The 22861-nt window shown below is 35.1% G+C and overlaps 1 protein-coding gene across 7 annotated transcripts in view; it reads left to right on the top strand.

The window, feature by feature from the left end:
* The window catches only part of Rbm41 (RNA binding motif protein 41), a 71598-nt gene that overhangs the window by 4838 nt on the left and 43899 nt on the right, over positions 1–22861 (top strand). For 6 of the 7 annotated variants that reach the window (XM_003467621.4, XM_063246245.1, XM_013150227.3 and 3 more), the window contains 2 exons: positions 66–270; positions 2090–2161. In XM_003467621.4, coding sequence (XP_003467669.3) covers positions 66–270; positions 2090–2161 — 277 coding nt within the window. The remainder of the gene's footprint in view (positions 1–65; positions 271–2089; positions 2162–22861) is intronic. The other variant, XM_013150229.2, reaches the window with a different exon arrangement.

Below are 22861 nucleotides of genomic sequence, written 5' to 3'. Positions count from 1 at the left end.
GCATCAGCTCTCACCTTCAGCATGTGTGCGCTGTGATGTATGCTGTTTTATTTCCCTGATTGCAGAGGACAAAGCTGAAGGCAACTCCTGAAGCAATACAGAATCGTCTTCAAGATATTGAAGAAAGAATATCAGAGCGTCAGCGCATCCTTTCCTTGCCACAGAGATTTTCAAAGAGCAAACAGCTGACCCGGCGCGAAATGGAAATAGAAAAGTCTTTATTTCAGGGAGCTGATCGTCACTCTTTCCTTAAGGCTCTTTATTACCAAGGTATGTGATCCTCACTAACTTTAATGTGTTTTTTTCACTGAGAGAAAGACAACGTCAGAGCATTAGTGAAGTGAGGAGGGGAAAGACAAGCTGTTACTTCTGTTGAAATATGTGTAGTCCCATGAAAGAGAAAAATATATGCCTAGTTAACTGCATGACAACATTGAAATTATTATTATAGAGATGTAAATTAAATGTTGAAGGAACACAAAACATAGAGCATCTAAGTCTAGTTGGGGGAGTCAGAAGTTGACATTTATACTATCTTCATGGATCACCACCCATTTGCTAGATGAAGGGGAAAGGGTATTACAAATAGTGAATGAATAGGAACAGGATTGTGAAAGGAGCTGGTGTGTCTAGGGAACAATGAGAAGTTTCATGGGGTAGGTCTACAGCATATGGCAGGGAATGATGGGTGATGATGACATAGGAAGGGGAGATGATGTCAGATTGTAAATGATCTTTGAATCGTATAATAGCACAAAATATGTACATAAATAATATGGATTTAACCAGAAAGAATTAAGCACTTCAGTTTGTTAGGCACTGTGAAAGAGTCACAGAAGTTTAAGAAATGGTTCCTGACCTTGTGCCAAGTACAGTGTGGTTAGAAATAATAAGTATATAACATCTAGTAACAATGCTAGATGTCATTACCAAGTACTGTAGGAATTTAGAGTTTTATTGGTGTGACTGAAGAACACCTCTCAGTGGAGGTAAGATTTAAATATTCTTTTAATACTGCCTATTTAGAAAGGAGAAGTAATGGCATTACAATTGCAATAGTTGGTATGAGTACTACTGACTGGGCAAGTTGTAAACAATAATGTTGGAAATGTAGCTAAGAATTTTGGATTTTATTATGTTGGTTGTGTACAGCTATGCAGAGGTACTTTTTTGTAAGTTTGAATAAAGTTAATAAATTTTTGAGCTAGGAGTAACATGATAAAAGCCATATTTGAAAATGATTAATGTGGTGATAATAAATAGAACTGGATGCAGAGTGAATGGTCAGGAAGTTCTTTAGTCATTTAAATGTGAAGATCTGGACTAGAGTGATGACAGTAGAATTGGAAAGAGGTAGGTTTGGTTATTAGAGACATTACAAAAGAAGAATTGGTAAAACTTGTTGACTGAGAATGAAAGGATAGTCAATGAAGAAGAATGTGTCAAAGGGAACCCAGATGTTTCAAAGCTGTATGATGTAACAAATGGCAAAATTAAGAAAAACTTTTATGGTAAAATTTTGAGGAAGGTTGATGAGTTTGATTTTAATCATGTTGAGTTTGCAAGAATAGCAGGATTATCACATAAAGATATCGAGGATCTATTAGAAAGAAAGCACTGAAGCTCAGGAGATAGGTCAGAACAAGGTATATAGAACTAGGAATCATCTCTGCTTAGAATTACATGATATGTTAAAGTCATGAAAATGAATGATTTATTAGAAACAGACCATACACGTGGCAGAGCAGTAGGGAAAGAGAGATGAATGAATAAATGAACAGCCTTTTGTGGAAAGACACTATGGAATAGTGATTTGAAATATGGGCTCTGGAGACAAACTGCTTGAAAAAATCCTGGCTCCCCCACTTACTAGGTATTAGATGCTGGGAAAGTTACCTCTCTGCTTAATTTCTTCATTTGTAAAATTAGAATATTAATTGTAGATACATTATAGGGTTATTAGGATTAAATGAGATAATACATGTAAATCACTTAGAGCAATACCTGGTATTTGGGTGGGATGTGGGGATGGATGTATGAATCTGTTCTGTTTCCTATCTTTGAAACTCCTTGCTTTAAACCTTCACAGCATACCACAAAAAGACAAGTGCAGACAAGTACATGACCTCAATGAAGAGGAAGATAAAATTAGGCACAAAAGGCAAGTCGAGAAGTTTTCTTACAGTGTTAGATTTAGGGTTCCCGACTTCTAAGTTAAACACTTATTTAATTCCATATTCAGTATATGATAATGTTTATAGGAAATGATCCAGATACAACATATTATCCTGATATAAAATGTTAGAGGAGTTAGGAGAAGTTGTAAAGCTTTTACATTCAACATTGTTTTTCTGTATTTACCTCTAAGTTACTGACATCAATTGACCTCATTGATTTTTAGATCCCATTTCACAAATAATTATGAATATTTTATTAGTCAGTAAGGTATAGCTGTTGATGATGATGATAGTGATAGCTAATATTTTATTTTTCAAAATGAACTTACAGTAAAATTGCATGGGGCTTTTTTTGGGTGTACAATTCTGTGAACTATAAATCATATAAACTCATGTAACCACCATCACAATCAGGAGAGAACAGCTCCATCATGCTATCCCTTTATAGTCACTCCCAACTCATAATCCCTGGCAATCATTGACCAACTGTTCTTCATCACTGTATATTTTTCTTATACAGACTGTCTTATAAATGGGATCATTCAATGTGTAACCTTGTGATACTGGCTTTAGCATAATGCCTTTGAAACTCATGCAAATCGTGTGTATTACTATTTCATTCATTTTACAAAATATGTCATACAATTCATTGTATAGATGATCCAGAGTTTGTCCATTCACCCACTTAAGTGATTTTAAGTTGTTTCCAGTTTATGGTAGTTATGAATTATAATGATATGAACATTCTTGTACAGGTTTCTCTGTGAACATAAGTTTTTATTTTTCTAAGGTAAATATCTAGAAGTGGGATTACTGGGTCATATGGTAAGTGTACATTTAACTTTATATGAAACTGCCAAACCATGTTCCAGAGTGGCTATATCGTTTTGCACCCCCATGAACAATGTATAAGATTTCCAGTTGCTCTACAGCTTTATCAGCACTTGGTATTAAGTATTTATTTTGGTTGTTCTGATAGGTGTGAAGTGATACCTCGTTGTTTTAATTTGCATTCCATTAATGGCTAGTGATGTTAAACATCTTTTATGTGCTTATTCACCATCCTTATATCCTGTTTGGTAAAGTGTCTGTTCAGATTTTAAATTTTATCATTGGTTTATCTTCTTCCTGATGACTTTTGAGTGTCTTTATATATTCTAAATACAAACTTCCAATGGATATGTGACTTTCAAATATTGTCTCCCAGTCTGTAGCTTGTCTTTTCTTTCACTAACAGTGTCTTTTATAGAACTAATTTTTGTTTTTATTATGTAAAATGTGTATAACATAAAATTAACCAATTTAACCATTTTTAAGTGTATAGTTCTGTGGCAATGAGTATATTCATGTTGTTCTGCAACTGTAACCATCATCCGTCCCTAATACTTTTTAACCCTATACCCATTAAGTGTCATCTTCTCCTTTCTCACTCCACTAGCTTCTAACAACCTCGATTATACTTTCTGTCTCTATGAATTTGGCTACTTGATGTATGTCATATAAGTACAATCATGCAATATTTGTCCTTTTGTGCCTGGGTTATTTTTATGCTAAACATCATGTCTTCAAGGTGTATTCATGTTGTAGCATATGTCAGAATTTCTTTCCTTTTAAGGCTGAATAATATTCCATTGTACATATGTGCCACATTTTTATTCCATTCCCTCATCAGTAGACATTTACATTATTTTCATATTTTAGCTATTGTGAATGATGCTGCTGTAGATGTCAGTATACAAACAAGTTTGAATGTCTGCTTGATCTTTTATATATACCAAGAAGTGAAATTGTGAAATCATGCAGTAATTGTGTTTTAATTTTTGAGGAAGCACTATATTATTTGCCATAAAGACTATTCCATTTTACATTCCAACCAGCAATACACAAGGATTTCAATTTTTCTGTACCCTTAGCTGCACTTGTTTTTCTGGAATTGTTTGTTTGATAATAGCCACTTTAATGTGCATGATATAGTATCTCATTGTGGTTTGATTTGCATTTTCCTAATTCTTAGTACTGTGAGCATCTTTTCATGTACTTTTAGATGTTTTTGTATCGGAGCAATGTCTGTTCAAATCTCTTTTGTTTTTAAAATGAATTGTTTCTTTTAATAGTAACAGTTCTATAAATATTCCAGGTGTTAATTCCTTATCAGATCTGCTGATTTATAAATATTTTTTCTCCTGTTCCATGGGTTGCCTTTTTATTATCCTTTGGCACACAAAGTTTCTAACTTTGATGAATTTCAGTTTGTCTGTTTTTTTCTTTTGTTTCTGTCTATGCTTTTGCCATCCTACCCGAAGTATCATTGCCAAATCCAATATTCTGAAGCTTTTCCCCATGTTATCTTCTAAGCTTTATAGTTTTGTTCTTTTCTTTAGGTGTTTGATCTATTTTGACTTGATTTTTATATATGGTATAAGGTAAGAATCCAATGTCACCTTTTTTTGTGTGTGATAACTAGTTTTCTCAGTAACATTGGTTGATGAGACTGTCCTTTTTATCATGGATTACCTTGGTGCCTTTTAAAAAATTAAGTTGGTCTTATGAGTGTGTTTATTTTTATACTCTCTATTCTGTGCCATTGCTATATATATTTGTCTTCATGCCAGTACCATACTGTTTTAATTGCTATAGCTTTGTAGTCTTTTTAAATTATGAAATGTGAGACTTCCAACTTTGCTTTCGTTTTTCAACATTGTTTTTGCTATCTGGGAGTCTCTTGAGACTTTGTATGAGTTTTAATGTAGATTTTTCTGTTTCTTCAAAAAATGACATTGAGATTTTGATATGGAATACATTGAATCTATAAATACTTTTGTTAGTGTAGACATCTTAACAGTATTATTGTCTTCTATGAACATGGGCTGTCTATTATTTGTGTCTTTTATTTCTTCTAGCAAAATTTTGTGTGAGTCTTCCACCTCAGAGCATGTATTTTGAGCTCTTATAAAATCTAACTTATCAGTGTATTTCGTGAGTCATGCTGTGTGATGTATGTGTGTGTAAAGAACTCTGCCTAGTAGTTGTTCATAAAAATCTTGTCCTGTCCTTTCTTCTAACAAGTCTATAGCAGTACATTTCACATTTAAATTTCTCATTTTGACCTGATGTTTTGATAAGAGACAAGAGCTAGAATAAGATTCACTTTTTTGCCTTTTGAAGAGTATATAGCTGTTAAAGATTATCCTTCTTCTATTCTTCATCTGTAGTTAATTGGCCATATTTGTGTTACTATTTATCATGAATATTTGTTGTAAAATATTAAAAGTTTCCAAGAGCATAAATAAGTCAAAGATGATACAGTTGCCATCTCTATTTACAGTGAAATTAAATAGAATCCAATAATTTGAAAATTATATAGGACATTTATTCTGTAGAAATTAAACAACTCTAGTGAATAATTGATAGTCACAAAAGGAAGTCACAGTGGCATTAGAAAGTACTTTAAGATGAATGAAATAAAAATACAGCATACCAAAATGTAGGGGATACAATAAAAATAGTGTTTGGGGGCATATTTAAAGTTGTAAATGTCTTTATTGAAAAAGTAAGATTTCAGATTAATAACTGAAAGTTTACTGTAAGAAACTACAAAAAGAAAAGCAAACTAAACTTAAATGAAGCTGAAGAAATTAAATAAAGATTAGAATAAAAAAGTGAACAAAGAAAAAGAGAGAAAATCAATATAATCAAAAATTGTTTCTTTAAAAAAAAACCAAAATTCACAGTTCTTTAGCTAGTCCAATGAATTTAAAAGTGAGAAATTTAAATTTCTAAACCACAGCTCTAGATGGCTTTGTAGTGCATGTCTATAATTCAAGCACTTGGGAGGCTAGGTAGGATAGGAGGATTGCAAGTTCAGGCCTCGGCTAGTTACATAATGAGTCCCTGACTCAAAAAAACAAAACTAAACTAAAATAAAAACTCAGCTCTACTTTGCTCTTTGTTTCTATTTAATCTGTTTGTGTTTTTTAATCTTGAATTTCTCTTACAGATAACAAATAGATGGATCATGTTTCCTTTTTTCAATCAACTCATCCAAGACTCTACTTTTCTGAGTGAAGTGTTTAGTTCATTTATTTTAATATAGTTAAGTAGAATCTGTTGCTAAGATTAGAATTTATATCTGTCATTTTACTGTTTGTTTTCTATGTGTCTTGTCTAAGTTTTTTTCTTTTTATTCTTCTATTTATTCCTTCTTTTCTGTAAGTTGGTTCTTCCAGTATACTATTTTAATTAACTTGTTGGGTATACACACATGAATTTTGAGTCTGGTCAAGTACAGTATTGCTTGTGGGATTTCACCAGAGACTACCAGACAGATTAAGTAATGAGTGGTCCCTGAAAATGGTGCTCCCAATAAGTTCCAACACTATTCTTTCCCCTTTAGTGTCTGCTGTGCTCTTGGTTTTTTCTTTGACTATATATCATTGGTTTTCAAGGTTTTAATAGACCTGGGGAAAAATGGATGGCAATGTGGCAAGTGAAAACAGACAAACTCATTTTTCTTCCAGAGATACAGCTATTTTTCCTAAAGAGGTACCCTTATACCCAAATTGTTTCAAGCCTTTCATTTTTCCAGAGTTAGGAAAGTTGGTTCTGAAATTTTTTCTACTACATTGCTGTTTTGAGGAGCAGACTTTTCAGAGGTCCCTATTCCACTATTTTCACTGACATATCTCTTAATGACACTTTTTGAAACTGTATAGTTTGTGATTTTAATGAAATCTACCTGATATGTTTTGCTTCTTTTAGTTCTGTAATGAAGATTTCCTTCTAAATCTAGGTTATATAAGTTTTCTCATGTGTTATAAAAGATTTCACACATTTAGTTCTGTCAATCATTTCAAATTATTTTTTGCATATGATGTAGTTTTACAGTTGTAGTCATATTTTTGCATGTGTAATATACAATTGTCCTGGTTTTTTGTATGAAATGATTGTTCTCTCCCACTGAATTATTGTGACTCTTTTTTGGAAAATCAATTTACCATAAATGAAGTTTGAATGTTATTTTCAGCAGTTTGATTATGCTGTTTCTGAATATGGATGAGTTCTTTATTTCAAATTCTGTGCTTCTTGCCCATTCTACCTGCTGCCATTTTCTTTTCATAGCCTTTAAATGTGCCATCTGTTCTCTTCGAGTTTTATCACTCTATTTAGTGAAAGAGACAAGGTGAAGTGTGTTTATTTCATCTTCACAAAACAGAAATCCTATTAGCTAATAGTTTTTGAGCACTTAATCATACTAATTGTTGTGCTAAGCATTTTTGCAAATCAATTCATTTAAACCTTGTAGCAGTCCTATGAGATAGTGGCAGTATTATACCCATTTTATAGATAAAAAATTAAGTTTCAAAGGAGGATAAAGGACTTTCTTAAGATCGCAATTATTAAGTGACCATGCTGGAACTCAAATCCATGACCAAAAGTCTGTGCCTTGACCACAGTACTAATATATGTATTTTTGGTTCGAGATTTATTGGTTCGAGTGTGGTTTTATTGTGTTCTGAGACAATTATTTTGGAATTATGTGTATCCCATTTTAGTCAATAGAAACACAAGATATATTAGCTGTAGAAATAATACTTCTTTTGAAATAAACTTCAGTATATATTCTCTGACCATAATCTTTTTCTTATCATTCTGGGTCTCATAACTGTCTTATACCCATTCTATCCTCTTTTCAATGCTATTGAAATCTTCAGTTTCTTGACTTCATTTTCTTCCAATTTATCAGTCTCTACCTATATCCTCTTCCTTCTCACTTAAGCTCCTTTATCCATTATCTAACCAAATTCTTGTCAGTAAATCATTTTCCTTGCTTCCTTGTATGTATATCATACCCACCTAGAAAAACTTCAGCCCTGAATCAGTCAACTAATTTCCTTTCCTATTGCTGTATCATGGCTTGTGAGCACTACTTAAATATTTATTTACATCATTTAAAATCATATAATACCTCTACAAATTCTTCACTTCTGGTATTGTGTAGAGCCTTCCTTGTTTGATAGTCTGACTCCTAGTTTCTAGTGAACTCTGTTTCATTATTTATCAATACTATTTTAGGTCTCCATTACTTTTTCCTATTTCATTATTTTTAGTGGACAACCTTGTGCCCAATTTCAAAGAAGCAAGTATTTTTATCTATGCCCTGTCATTCTCTGCTAACTTCTGGATCCTAACTCTCACTTTCTTCCGATTGACTCAGAGCTCCAGAAGTCTTTGCTACTTCAAGCTAATCTTATTTTAGTGTTAGATCCTACCCCTCTTATTCCAAAGAACTTCAGTCAGTGCTGCTTCTTTCCTTTCAGGACTTTAGCATGACCTTTGTATCATTTCCCTGTTATCATGCTATTACATATTCCTACCATAAACTATCTAAATAATATGATGAAATAAAAGAATGTCCTTGATCAGAGAATGCATTTAAATTTTCTCCTTTTATTATATACCATAAAAGTAGCAGTTAATTTTAAAGTGAATCATTAAAATTGAAATTCTAAAAATAGAGGACTAAATGTTAATAGTTTTGATATCCAAATAGAAAAAGATTTCCATACTTTTTTAATGAAATTTTTTAACATGCAGAAAATTTGAAAGGATTTCATCACAACTCCACATATATTGACATCTAGATCTTATCATTAATATTATTTTGCTTTATTACATATCTATATCTGTTAATCCATTTTACTTTATTAATATATAATTCTAAAAATTACTAATACAAATACATGCCCACAAATACTTGCCAACACATATTCTTAGCTTGATTTAAATATTTATTTACATTTTTTCTTTTGCTATAAAATTTTGCATACAGTTGTGTACCAGTCTGTTTATTTGCTGACTTTTGATCAATGTATCAGTCTGTGTGATGATATATTGGTAAATATATAGCAAGCAACTCTCCAGAAATATAAAAGGCCTTGATTTGTATCATTTGTTAATATCTATGGTGTACATATTTTTACCATGGCCAGTTTCATGCTATCCATGTGTCATTTCTAAACATAGAGTTGAGTATAGATGCATATAGTCATCAAACCATCGCGTGCATACCATGGAATGCATGTAACCTAACCCCTATCAACATAGAAGATTGTCATCATCCCTGAAATTTCCATCATATTTCTTTCTAATAACTTCCATCTCTTACAGACACTTAATGTTTTGAATTTTTTCCAGTGTAGATTAGTTTTACCTGTCCTAGAACTTCTTATAACTGAAACCATATAGTATGTATTCTTTGCATATTGCTTAATTTAACATAACAGTTTTGAGATTCATATGTATTGTATATATCAGTAGTTTGTCCTTTGTAACAATGTAGTTTTTGAAAGTTTTCTATAATAACTTTAGCTTCCGAGGGCTGCTGTAATAAATTACTGCAAATCTGGTGGCTTAGAATAATAGAAATTTATCTTCTGCAGTCTAGGAATCTACAGTCAAGCAGTCAGCAGGGCAATTGCCTTGCTGCAGTCTCTGGGAGTGTATTTTGCCTTGCCTCTCCTAGCTTCTGGTACCTGCCATCAATCCCTGGTGTTCTTGATATGTACAAATTGTTCCTAGGGCTCTCCTCCTGTGTGTCTCTGCCTTCATGTGGCCTTTTTGAGTTTTTTTGTTTTTTGAGAAAAAAAGTGTCACTTTGTAGACCAGGCTGCTCTGCATATTCCTCCTGCTTCAGCTGCCTACATGTAAGCATTACAAATGTGCACCATCACACTCAGCTGTTTCATATACTTTTATAAGTATACCACTCGTTATATTTAGAGCTCACCTTAATCTATCTATTACCTGATCTTATCTACATTTTCAGAGAACCTATTTCTAAGTAAGGTCACACTCAGTTGACATGAATTTTGGAGCTTTACTGCTCAACCTAGTAAAATCTGCCTTCTGGCTTCCAAAACTTCACATTTTTTCAGCACATTACAACATTCCTGAGAGTATTAAACCATTCCAACATCAAGTCTTAATTCTCAACTCTCAAATCCTAAATGTCAACTCAAAAGGTCCCAAGTCTCACTACCTAAATCATGTAGGGATGACTCTGATTATGATCCATTCTAGGACAAAATTCCCTTTGTATGGAGATCAGTCAAACTAAAAAATAAGTTATCTTTTTTGAATTTATAATGGTAAGACAGGTATAGGATAGATATTCCCATTCTAAAAGGATAAAGAAGGAACATTTCCATAACGTTAGAATTGAAGGTTCTCTACAGAGCCTCCATAGATAACTACATCTCTGTTTTTGGCTTCTGCTGAGATAGTTTTTGGTATCCATGAATCATATCCCTAATCTCTTCAGCAAAAGTTTGTCCAACCACAACCTTTCCTCTTTCCCAAAGCATGCTGTCTAAACAGGCTTACAATTTTCCAGGTCATCAAATGTTGGGTTTTTATTTTTTAATACTTCATTTTGTATTTTATCTTTTTCCTCTCTCATTTTATTATAAGCATCAATAAGAAACTAACCTACATCTTCCACATTTTTCTTGGAAATCTCTCAACTAAATGTACAAGTTTATCATTTATAAGTTAGACTTTTTGTCTAACATCTGACATCAGAAATAAAATTCAGCCAAATTTCTGCCATTGTTCAACAAGGCATTGTTTCCTCTAGTGTCCGGCAGTAACATGATCATAATTTCCTCCCAAGGTCTCACCAGAAGCACCGCTGTCTGTCTGTCTCTCTCCATCTGTCTCTATTTCTCTATCTCTATAGATAGATAGCTATACTTTTTGATGGTAGAAACTATCTACTATCCTGTCCATTTTCTCCTGAGCTCTTACCAGAATTGATTTTAATTTTACATATGTCCACCAATGGTCTTTTTCCTGAAAATGTGACCTTTTATTATCAAGAACCTCAAAATTCTTCACATTTCTACTGATTTCTCAATTCAAAGTCAATTATACATTTTTTCGGTATTTGTTACAGTAGCATCCCACTTTTACGTACAAAATCTGTATTACATTCCCATGGCTTCCATAAGAAAGGACTATAAGTTGAACGGCTTAAAGCCCAATAATTTATTTTCTCAGTTATGTAGGCTAGAAGTACAAAATCAAAAAGTTGGCAAGATTGGGTCTTTCTGGAGGGTCTGAGGGAGAATCCATTTCAGACCTCTTCCCTATCTTCTCATCTTTTCTGGCAATCCTTGGCTTATGGTGCATCATTCCCATCACAGCCTCCATCACTTACAACTTTTTCTCTGTAAATATCTCTCTGTGCCTTTGCATGATTTTCTTTTAAGAAACATCAATCATTGGACTTTGGGCCCACCCTAATCAATTATGATTTAACTAATGATATCTGCAAAATGTCGTTTCTAAATATAGAGAATACTCATCATTAATTGGTTCTAGGAGATTGTAACCACTAACAAAGATAATGAGTACCAAACAAACTGTTTTGGCTGGAAAATGTAGCAACTCACAAAGCGATCAGCAGACACATATTTTAGCTTCCATGTCCAATACCAAAAACAATAATACTGGGGCAAAATTTCTCAGTCAAAAAAGCTTGTATTACTAAATGTGATGAGTTTCAAGACAGTTTAGTACCAAGGTATGGCTCTAAGGTCAAATTTTGAGGCTCCAGGTAGAAATGAGTGTTGGAGGAATATTATTCAATGTAGTACATTCACTTCTTGCCACTTCCTCACTACTCATTCATAGTTTTGCAAATGATATTTTGTCAAAAATGACATGAGTATTACTGAAGACTACTTAAAACATATATATTCAGTTAGAACAAGAAATAGAACATTGCTGATAGTTAAAACCCCTACATCTGGCTTGTAAACATTGTGATGTGTGTGTGTGTGTGTGTGTGTATGTGTGTGTGTGTGTGTGTGTGTGTGTGTGTATTATAGTGAGTAATACTGCATGTCTTTCATTGGACAGACAGGGATCTTCAATATGAGAAGCTGCATGGGGCTGGGGATTTAGCTCAGCGGCATAAGCGCCTGCCTTGCAAGCAGGCAGTTGTGAGTTCAATCCCTGGTACCGATAAAAACGAAAAAGACCAAAAAAAAAAAAAAATGAGAAGCTGCAAGTCAAACTTTAGTAACAGGGTATGACAATTTTCAGCTTGTTCAGTGTAGGCAGTTATTTGTGAGTATGTTTTAAAATGTGTCAAAAATCATGGATCATGAAAGGTGCATTGACATAAAATTTTGTCAGTTTTATGGGAAATATACAGTTACACTGCTTTAGATCCCAGCTTTTTAAGATGTGTCATCATGGAAGATGAAACTTGGGTCTATGGTTATGATTCTGAGACCAAGTTTCAGAGTTCTCATACAGAAAAAGCACATCAATCAAGATACAACATCAAGGTGATATTGATTGTGCTTTTTGACTGTGGTGAAATTGTGTGGAGAAGTTTGTACTCAGGAACACTGAGGTGAACTTTAAATATTATAAGGGCTCATTAGAATGTTTAAGAAACACAATGTGTATATAGTGGCCGAGAAGTGGGCACATGTTCTTCCTCCATCATGACAATGCCCGTGTTGCACATTGTTTCTGGTATGTCAATTTCTGTCAAATGAAAACGTTATTGTGTGTCCTTATCCACCTTATTCACTGAGTCTAGCACCATGTGATTTGTGGCTCTTCCTCAAAGTCAAAGTGACCACAAAAGCTAAACGTTTTGAATTAGTTCAACACATTGAGAGACAGCCATAACAGAACTACTAAAAGACACAAAAGAGGACTTCCAGAACTTCTCAAGAGAGTGGCAAGTATGGGATAACTGTGTTTGAAGCAAGGAGGAGTATTTTGAAAGAGATTAATGGCAGTATGTCTTCTACTGTAATAAGTATATAAAAAGTCTAAACATTCATCACATTTTTATAATGCCTCATAAATCACAGCTCTCCCAATCATGTATAATCATTGTCCAGACTCATGATATTAGCTTCCTTGATTTTATCTTTTTATAACCTATATATTCAGTAATCAGCCACATTTAGTTTTGCCTATGTATAAGCATTATATCAACACATTTTACTGTATATATTCTACTGTGTTCTCCTTTTCTACTTATTATATTTGTGAGTTTCATATTACCATGATTCATTGATTTTCATTGTAATATTCCTTTATACGAAGCTATCATAATGTCATTTTCTTATATTTTTAATTTTATTAGTGTAAGTTTACAGTTTATACAGTTTACAGTTATCCTGAGGAGTGGAGATATATATATATATAGATTACAATTTGTTTCTTTTTTTCTTTAATTCCCTTGGCTTCCCTTACCCTCCTCCTTCCATCTCCAGTTCCCCAGTCACCTTTTCAGTAGTTGTTGATATTATTCATCTTAGCTCATGTTATGGCATATAGTATTTACATAATAAGGGTTATTAGGTTCTTAAATATGAGACATCTTTGTTTTTTATGGGCCACTTTCCTATTGCAAGAGATCTGTACCCTTGTCCTTTTCTAGCCTTTATCATTTCCTTTGTTTGCACTTTGCCTCACTGAAATGAGAAATGCCATATGGAAGTTAAGCTTCTTTGTCTCATTGATTTCACATAACATTATATTTTCCAAGTGCATCCATTTTTCTACAAAGGTCTCAAATCTGTTGTCATTCTTTGTAGTCAAGTAGTTTTCCAATATGCACAGATACCACATATTCTTTATTCGGTCGTCTGCTAATGTATATCCAGGCTGCTTCCAGGATTTAGCTGCTAGAAATTGTGCTGCTTTAAACATTGGTGTCTTAGTTACTTTTCACTTGTTGTTCAGACAAAATATCTGATGCCCAAAATTAGGGAAGGAAATGTTTATTTCTTACAGGTTAGAGGTTTCAGTCCATATTCAGCTGGCTCCAAGTGGCAGGGTGGCATGGCGGGTTGCCATTCATGGCTGGCTGCACACAGGAAGCGGTAAACCAGCAAGAGAGACACACCTTCTTCCCGCTATTACATTGTATGCTGGCTCCACCCCTTAGGCAGGTGTGGCACTCATATGACCAACTGGAGCACTAGACAATGAACCAATTACAAATGCTAGATTTAGTTGAGTCCATAATTCAAGAGTCTCGGGGGTCCACTGACATAAACCATGACAATAGGTATGCATGTATCACTGTAATGTAATGACTTAGGCTCTTTAGACAAGATACCTAGCAGAGTGATAGCTTGGTTGTATGGAATTTCTAATCTCAGATATTTGAGAAATCTACATAATGATTTCCATACTAGTTGTACTAGTTTACATTCCCTCTAACAATGTAAGAGCTGCTTTTTCAGCATATCATTTGTTAGTTTAATTTCCTAATGATTGCCATTCTTTCTTGAATAAGATGGAATCTTATCTTTGTTTTAATTTGCATTTCTCTAATGGCCAGAGATGTTGAACTTTTTTTCATACATTTGTTGACCATTTTTTATTTTCTCTTCCCATATGAATTATCTGTTCTCTTGCCTGTTTTTTGACTGGTTCTTTAATTTTAGGTGGTTTTAATTTTTTGGAGTTCTTTATATATTAGTCCTTTGTCTGAGGAGTAGCTGGCAAAATATTTTTCCCATTCTGTAGGGTTTTCTTCACTCTACTGAAAGATTTTTTCTTTTCACTTTGTTTTTTGGTCTGATATAATCCCATTTGTTGATTCTTGCTGATGACCCCCTGTGTGACTGGGGTTGCATCTAGAAAATATTTACTGTACCTATACATTCAAGTGTTTTACCTATTTTATCTTCAGGAGGTTTAATGTTTCTGTTTAAATGTTTAGATATTTGATTCATTTTGATTTAATTTAGTATATAGAAGAGATAAGAATCCAGTTTCATTCTTCTGCAAACATATAACCAACCAGTTTTCCAAACATCACTTTTGAACAGGCTGTCTTCCCTCTAACATATGTTCTTTGCCCCTTTATCAATAATCAAATACTTGAATATATATAGGGAAGTTTCTATATCCTCAGTTTTATTCCAGTGATCCACATATCTGTTTTGTTCCATACTGTTTTTGTCACTATTGCTTTATAGTATAGCTTGAGGTCAGGTATTGCTATACTGCCTACTTTGCTCTTTTGTGTGTATGTGTGTGTGTGTGTGTGTGTGTGTGTGTGTGTGTGTGTGTGTGTCAGGGATCAAACTCACGACCTCATGCTTGCCAGGCAGGCACTTATGCTGCTGAGCTAAATCCCCAGCCTACTTTGCTCTTTTTGCCTAAAATTACTTTTACTCTTCTGGGTCTGTTTTGGCTCCATGGGAATTTAAGGGTTGTTACCCTAGATCTGTAAAATATGGTATTGTTATTTTGATTGGGACTACATTGACTTGATATACCAGTTACGGGAATATGTCCATTTTGATAATATTGGCTCTGCCTATCCAGGAGCAGGAAACATATATCCATTTTCTAATGTACTTTTGAATCTCCTTTTTCAAGAGTTGCATCGTTTTCTTTTTAGAGGTTTTTTTACTTCATTGGGTAGTTTAATTCCTAGGTATTTTTCTTTTTTTTTTTTTTTTTTTTTTTGTACTGGGGATCGAACTCATGACCTTGCACTTACCAGACAAGCACTTAAGCCACTGAGATAAATCCCCAGCCCCAGTTATCTCATTTTTCTTGAGGCTACTGGAAAGGGTTTTCTTTTTCATACTTTCCTTCTCATCCCATTCATTGTTGGTATATAAAATCCTAATGATTTTTGTGTGTTGATCTTGTATTCAGCACTTTGCTGATGATAGTTATTTTGAGGGTTTTTTTGGTGGAGTTCTTTGAGTCTTCTGTGTCATTTGCAAATCATGTCATTTGCAAATCATGTCATTTGCAAATAATGATGATTTGAGCTTTTCCTTTCCTGTAGATATCCTTTATGTTTCTCTTATCTAGTTACCTGGCTAATTAATGTTTCAAGTACTATATTGACTAGAAGAGATGATAGTGGGCATTTTTGTCTTGTTCCTGATTTTAAAGGGAATGCTTTTAGTTTTTCCCATTTAGTATGATGTTAGCTAATTGGTTTGTTGAACATTGCCTTTATTATTATTATTCAGGTATTCTCCTTCTGTACCTGTTTTCTTCAAGGCTTTTATTGTGAAAGGTGTTTGATTTGATTCAAAGCCTTTTCTGTGTCTATGACATTGTGGTTTTGAAGTTGCTGTTGATTGTGTGATGTTTTACCGTTTTTGACTTATGTATATTGAATCATCCTTACATCTCTGGGATGAAAGCTACTTGATCATGATGTATGACTGAAAGATGTATGATAAAGATATATGGTGTATGATAATGTGTTGCATTCTATTTGTAATAGCCTGTTGAGGACTTTTGCATCCATGTTATTAGAGAGATTAGCCTATAGTTTTCTTTTTTAGTTGAGTCTTTATCCAATTTTGGATCAAAGTGATATTGGCTTCCATGAATGAATTTGGAAGCATTCTATTCCATTCAAGTTATTTGAAAAGCTTGAAGAGTATTGGTGATATAACATCCTTATATGCTTTGTAGAATCCATCAGATCCTGGCCTTTTTTTAGTTGGTAGATTCTTTGTAAGTAAGTTTCATTGCTTATTATTAGGTTATAAAGCATATTACATCTTCTTGGATTAGTTTTGGTAGTTTATATGTGTCTAGGAATTTGTCCATTTCTTCAAAATTTACAAAATTATTGAAATGTAGTTTTCAAGGTAGTTACTATCTTCTGGATTTCGACAGTGCCTGGTGTGATTTCATTGTTTTCATTTTTAACTGTATAGATGTCTTTGTATCTTTCTGTTGGTGAATCTGGCTAAGGGCTTATCTGTTTTATTCTTTCAAAGAACCAGCTCTTTGATTTGTTGATTTTTTAAAACAGTTTTTTAGATTCAGTTTCATTGATTTCCACTGTCATCTTTACAATTTCCCTCCTTAATTTCAGTTTGTGACTGGTTTGTTGTTTTTCAAGTATCTTAAGATTTCTGATCAGATTTCGGCTTCCTCTTTTCTTGCATATTAATTTTGATGAATTTTCCTCTTAGAACTGCCTTCATAGTGTCCCAAAAATTTCATTGAGTTGCACAGTTACTGTCATTAACTTCCAGAAATGTTTTAATTTCTTTTTTTTATTTCTTCTGTGAAGTATTGGTTGTTTAGAAGTATGCTGCTAATTTTTCAGAAGCTTTTGCCTTTTCCAAATTTTCTTGTATCATTGATCTCTATTTGGATTGTACAATGGTCTGCTAGTATACATGGGGTGATTTCAGTTCTTTTATATTTACTCAGGCTTGTGACTTATATGTACTGTATTTTGGAAAAAGTACTATATGCCACTGAAAAGAATGAATACTCTGTTGTAGAGAGGTAGAATACTTTGTATATATTCGTTAAGTCCATAAGTTCAAGGGTATGGTTCAGCTCCGAAATTTCTTGATTTTTTTTTTTTGCTATTGATATATCTTTTTACAAAAGCAGTATGTTAACTTCTACAAGGACTGCCTTAATGTTTATTTGATCTTTTAATTACAACAGTTCTTGTTTTATGCAGATAGGTGGTCCAGTATTTGGTGCATATGTGGTTATCAATGTTCTTTCTTCTTGTTGGATGGTTCTCTTAATTAGAATACAATGACCTTCTTTGCCTCTTCTAATCAATTTTAGCTTGAAGTTTACCATATCTGATGATACTAGAGTTGCTTTCCTTGCTGGTGCGTGAAAGTTGTTTTGCATCTTTTAATTTTTACTGTAGCAATATCTTATTAGGTCAGATGAGTTTTTTGAATGCAGTAGACTGTTGGATTCTGCTTTTTGATCCAGTCTGCCAGTCTGTGTCTTTTGATTGGAGAGTTGAAGCTGTTTACATTGACAGATATTACTAAAATATGCAGGTCATTTACTATCATTGGCTTTTTTATCTGGTGGTCTTTTTGTTTTTCTTTTCCTGATATTTTTGTTGCTGTTTATCCATTGACCTCACTAGTTTCCTCTGTGTTTTAGGCTGTGTCCAATGCACTATTCATGTCAAGAGTATTTTGAGTATTTTATCTAGAGTTGGTTTAGCACTCATATATCTTCTGAGCCGGTCTTTTTCATGGAGATATCTATTTCTGTAAATATTTTGAAGGATATCTTTGGTGGATAAGTTAATCTGGTTTGGAAGTTATTCACTCAGAGTTTGAAATACTTGCCTTTAAGTTTTTTTGGCCTTCATGATTTGTACTGAGAAGTCTGCTGTGATTCTAGTTATTTTATCTTTATGTGTGATTTTTTTTTTTCTCTTGCTGCCTTTAAAGTTCTGTTTTTCAGTTGTTTGTTTGTTCTTTCTTTCTCTCATTCTTTTTTTTTACCAAATATCTATAAATTTACTGAAGATATACCTTGGTAAACTTCTGTCATCATACTTGCTTGATGATCTATATGTGTTGCTTAATTATTTCTTAATTTCTTTTCTTATATTTGGGAAACTTTCTTCCATAATTTCTGTAAGCATGTTAGTGAATCAATCTGTGCTATCTTCTAGTTTTTCTCCACTCTGATTAATGTTAGGTTCATTTTGTTGGTATCTAGCAGCTGCTGGATAATCTCTTGTTTTCTTTTTTTTTTTTCTGCTTCTTTGAGCTCTTTATCATAGTGCACTATTTTGTCCATAATGTCAGACATTTTGCCTTCACATTGGTCATTCTGAAAAGTATGAATTATCTTCTGTTTTTTTATTCCATGTGTTTCTATATGAGATCATTTGGAGGAGTCCATGTACTTATTCAATCTATTATTTAAATTTTGAACTGTTTTAGTTAGCTTGTCTAGTTTCCCACCTATTTCATTGAAATTCACTATGGACATACTGTGTGTAATTGCTGTGAAGTTTTGGTTCATTTCCTATTTGAACTCATCTATTTTCTTCATCCTTTCTAAGAATTTTTCATAGATTTCTGTTACCTGGAATTTGTTTTCTTCTCCCTTTTTGTCCCTTTATTGTGCCTTGGAAAAGTTGTGGGTGAGTTTGAATATTGCCTATTTCCTTGTTTCTCCATATCTATCTATCTATCTATCTGTCTGTCTGTCTGTCTATCTATCTATCTATATAATATATATATATATATATATATACATATATATATATATCCATCTGTGTGTCTATCTGTATCCCTCTTTTTCCTCCTCCCCTTTTTGAGGGATTCTTACAGGTTGGGGAATAGAGAAATGAAGAGAGTTTGTGGCTTACAAGGAAATTTTTTTGTAGGATGTTTCCTCCCATGAATCATTTTCTATGTCAATGCTAGAATTTACTAGGATTATGGTTAATGTAGGCAGACGCAGTGCCCATAGGAGAGAGAGAGACAGGGAGGCAGCAATGGGCTGTCACTCAGCTCCCTACATCTCCTCCCTTTTTATATTATTTAATTAAGAGTATGGTAGGCCCTGTGAGGACAGCGTCTGTCTTAGGTCAAGGACCTCATTGCATGAACCCAACCAGGCCTTACCCTTCATGGGCTTGCAGAACAGCAGTTGGTCCTGTGCCTGTCTTAGGTGGCTGTTGGAATTGACATGCATGTCCTAGTTGTCCATCTCTGACTGCCTGTCCATTGCCCCAGAGCAGTTAGGCCGCATCATCATATGGGCCACTGTGGGAATTCGTTCCTGGTAGGTTTGTTGATCTGCCATCTCCAGCTGATGATAGTGTACCTGAATGGGCTTTGCCATAAATGCGTCTATCCAGTTATTAATGAACATCATAATCCTCTGAAAAATACAAGGACTCACAGAAAGGAGAAGCAATAGGGCAGCTAGGGGACCCAAAAGGGGCACTAGGTAAGGGAAAAACTCCCCTCCACACACAAATCGAGGAGAAGGGGTCGACAGCCATTTGTTGGTGTCTCTGTATGAAGTCATTCTCCTATGTCTTGGAGCGTGCCTCGCATAACACTGGATGCAGTCTATTTGGCTGGTGTATGTTCCTCCAGACCAAGAAGAGCCTCTTTCGCAGTCATGGGGTTCTGTGCATGGCTGTCAGCAGTTGTAGTCTGTTCGGCAGGGGTCGAAATCCACCATGGGTGTGGTATGGCTCAAGGAGAAGGCTGACTAGGCAACATAAGGCTCCAGGGAGATGTGTCACCTGTAAGAGAACACAGGGGATTTTGCCTCAGGAAATGACATTATTCCTGGGAGTTGCATGGGATCGTTGAAGAATTGTCTATTTGTTTTACGAGGTGTTCAGGTAGCCATCTAGCTTCTCTATCTTGTTGAGAGTAAACACACACTGAACCTCGTCCCCAGATAAGGACTGGGTCAGGGCCATTCCACACATTGGTTAGTGGGTCTCTCCATAAAACAGACGCAAACCGTGTTTGAGTTTGAGTATGCCAAAATCGAGATGCTGCGGAGCAGCCTGAAGCATCCAGGGTCAGAAAATTTAAAATAAAAAGAGCATATGAAAGGACATTTCTAGGGGATCCCCGGGTGGGGTACCATGTCTCCCTTTTTATTTTATCTATGGTGAATTTAAGGGAATGATGAGCACGTTCAACAATGCCTTGTCCCTGAGGATTATAAGGTATACCTGTGGTGTGGAGGATATTAAGGCTCTTGCAAAATTGAGCAAAGGAGGTACTGGTATAGCCAGGGCCATTATCAGTCTTAAGCTGTTGAGGACATCCCAGAACTGAGAAGGCTGACAGCATATGGGCTATAATGTGTCTAGTAGCTTCTCCAGTCTGGAGAGTGGCAAAAATGAAGCCACTATATGTGTCAATAATGACATGTACATATTTTAGATTGCCAAACTCATTGAAATGGGTAACGTCCATTTGCCATAAGGCGTTAGGAATTAAACCTCTTGGGTTGACTCCTAGGTGTTGAACAGGTAAGTGGATAGCGCAAGAGGGGCAATTTTTTACAATTTGTCTGGCTTGCTCATGGGTAATTTTGTAGAGGAGGCAGAGAGTGTGAGCATTGAGGTGGTGTAGCTGATGGGCTTGTTGGGCCTCAGACCCCTTGGAGTCATGAGTCATAAAAACCTGTGCTCGTACAGCAACATCAGCCAAATGATTTCCTTGGGCAAGAGGCCCAGGGAGGTTGGAATGGGCTCACAGATGACCAATAAAGAACTTATGACGGCGAAGCCGTATGAAGCATTGCAATTGTTTGAACAGATTTGCAGCTGGGGAAGCAAGACAGATGGTAGCAACAGTCTCCAATAATGGAACAGACTGAGCAAGGTAAGCACTGTCAGTATACAAATTAAATGGTCAGTCAGAGTAAGCAGCAAAGGCTGCAAGAATAGCTTGTAACTCAGCTAATTGTGCAGAGGAAGTGTCTGCCTGGAGGATAGAAACATTGTCTTGGGATACATAAGCAGCCCTTCCGGAGGATGAGCCATCAGTGAATAACACCAGGGCACCTGGAAGGGGTTGTGAAGCTGTGACCTTAGGGAATATAAATGGGTGACGATTAGCAAAGTCAACTAGCTTATTTGGAGGGTAATGATTGTCAATAGTCCCTGAAAAGGAAACTAAGGCAATAGGCCACACTTCCGTAGTCTGAAGTAGCCAATCTATTTGGTCTTTTGTAAAAGGTTGAATGATAATGTCTGGTTCTTTGCCAAAGTAACATTTTCCTTGCTTTCTACCCTGAATTATTAGGTCTGAGACAGCTTGGAAATAAGGCAGAAGTGTTCTTTTTGGGGAGACTGATAAATGGACCTACATGAGGGGAGCTTGTTGCCAGAACACTGCTGTGGGGCAAAGCTTTGTATTAAAAATGAGAAACTAAAGGCTCATTGTAGTCCATAAAGGAAACAGTTTGTTAAGCAATAGCCTCTTCTACTTTACTGAGCACTCTCCTGGCATCAGGTGTAAGCTCTCGGGGGGAAGTTGGATCTATGTCTCCCCGAAGCAGTACATAAAGGGGCTGTAAATCATGTTTAGTTAGTTTTAAAAATAGTATGAGCCAATTAATGTCTCCCAATAGTTTTTGGAAGTCATGACGTGTTCTGAGGCCATCAAGCCTCAGTTGGGGCCTTGGAGAGAGTATTTGAGTGCCACGTAATTGAAAACCCAAGTATGTATATGGATCAGTAAGCTGTACTTTATCAGGGGCTATTTGAAGTCCAGCCTTTTATAAGGCAACCTGTAAGTCCTGGTAGCACCTTAGGGTTTGGTTTTGGTCATCTCCTGCCAAGAGGATATCGTCCATATAATGAATAATATAGATATGTGGCCAATGATCTCTGACTGGCTGTATTGCAGTGGCTACAAAGGACTGGCATAGTGTGGGGGAATTAGCCATTCCTTGAGGCAAATCTCACCATTGAATTCTCTGCATAGGGGCTTTAAAATTAATTGATGGGAGACTGAAGGCAAAACGCTTTTGGTCCTTTGGATGTAAAGGAATAGAGAAAAAGCAATCTTTAAGATCTATGACAATTTTTAAAAATCCCAGGGGAATGGCACTGGATGAGGGGAGGCCTGGCTGTAGGGGCCCCATTAAGACCATTGTCTTATTTATCACCCTAAGGTCTTGTAGCAGCCTCCATTTCCCTGACCTTTTCTGGATAACAAAGATAGGTGTGTTTCAAGGGGAATTACTAGGGACAATGTGGCCTGCATCTAACTGGTCCTGCACCAGCTGCTGTGCGGCTGCAAGCTTTTCAGAGGTAAAGGGCCACTGATTGACCCGTACTGGCTCTTCTGATAGCCATGTAATTTGTTTAGCATGGATCGCAG

This window comes from Cavia porcellus, unplaced genomic scaffold, assembly GCF_034190915.1.
Source record: "Cavia porcellus strain 051 isolate PalLab524CR breed Dunkin Hartley unplaced genomic scaffold, mCavPor4.1 scaffold_3, whole genome shotgun sequence".
NCBI lineage: Eukaryota > Metazoa > Chordata > Mammalia > Rodentia > Caviidae > Cavia > Cavia porcellus.
Note: the sequence above shows the minus strand (reverse complement) of the source record. Positions and strands in the feature narration are given on the sequence as shown.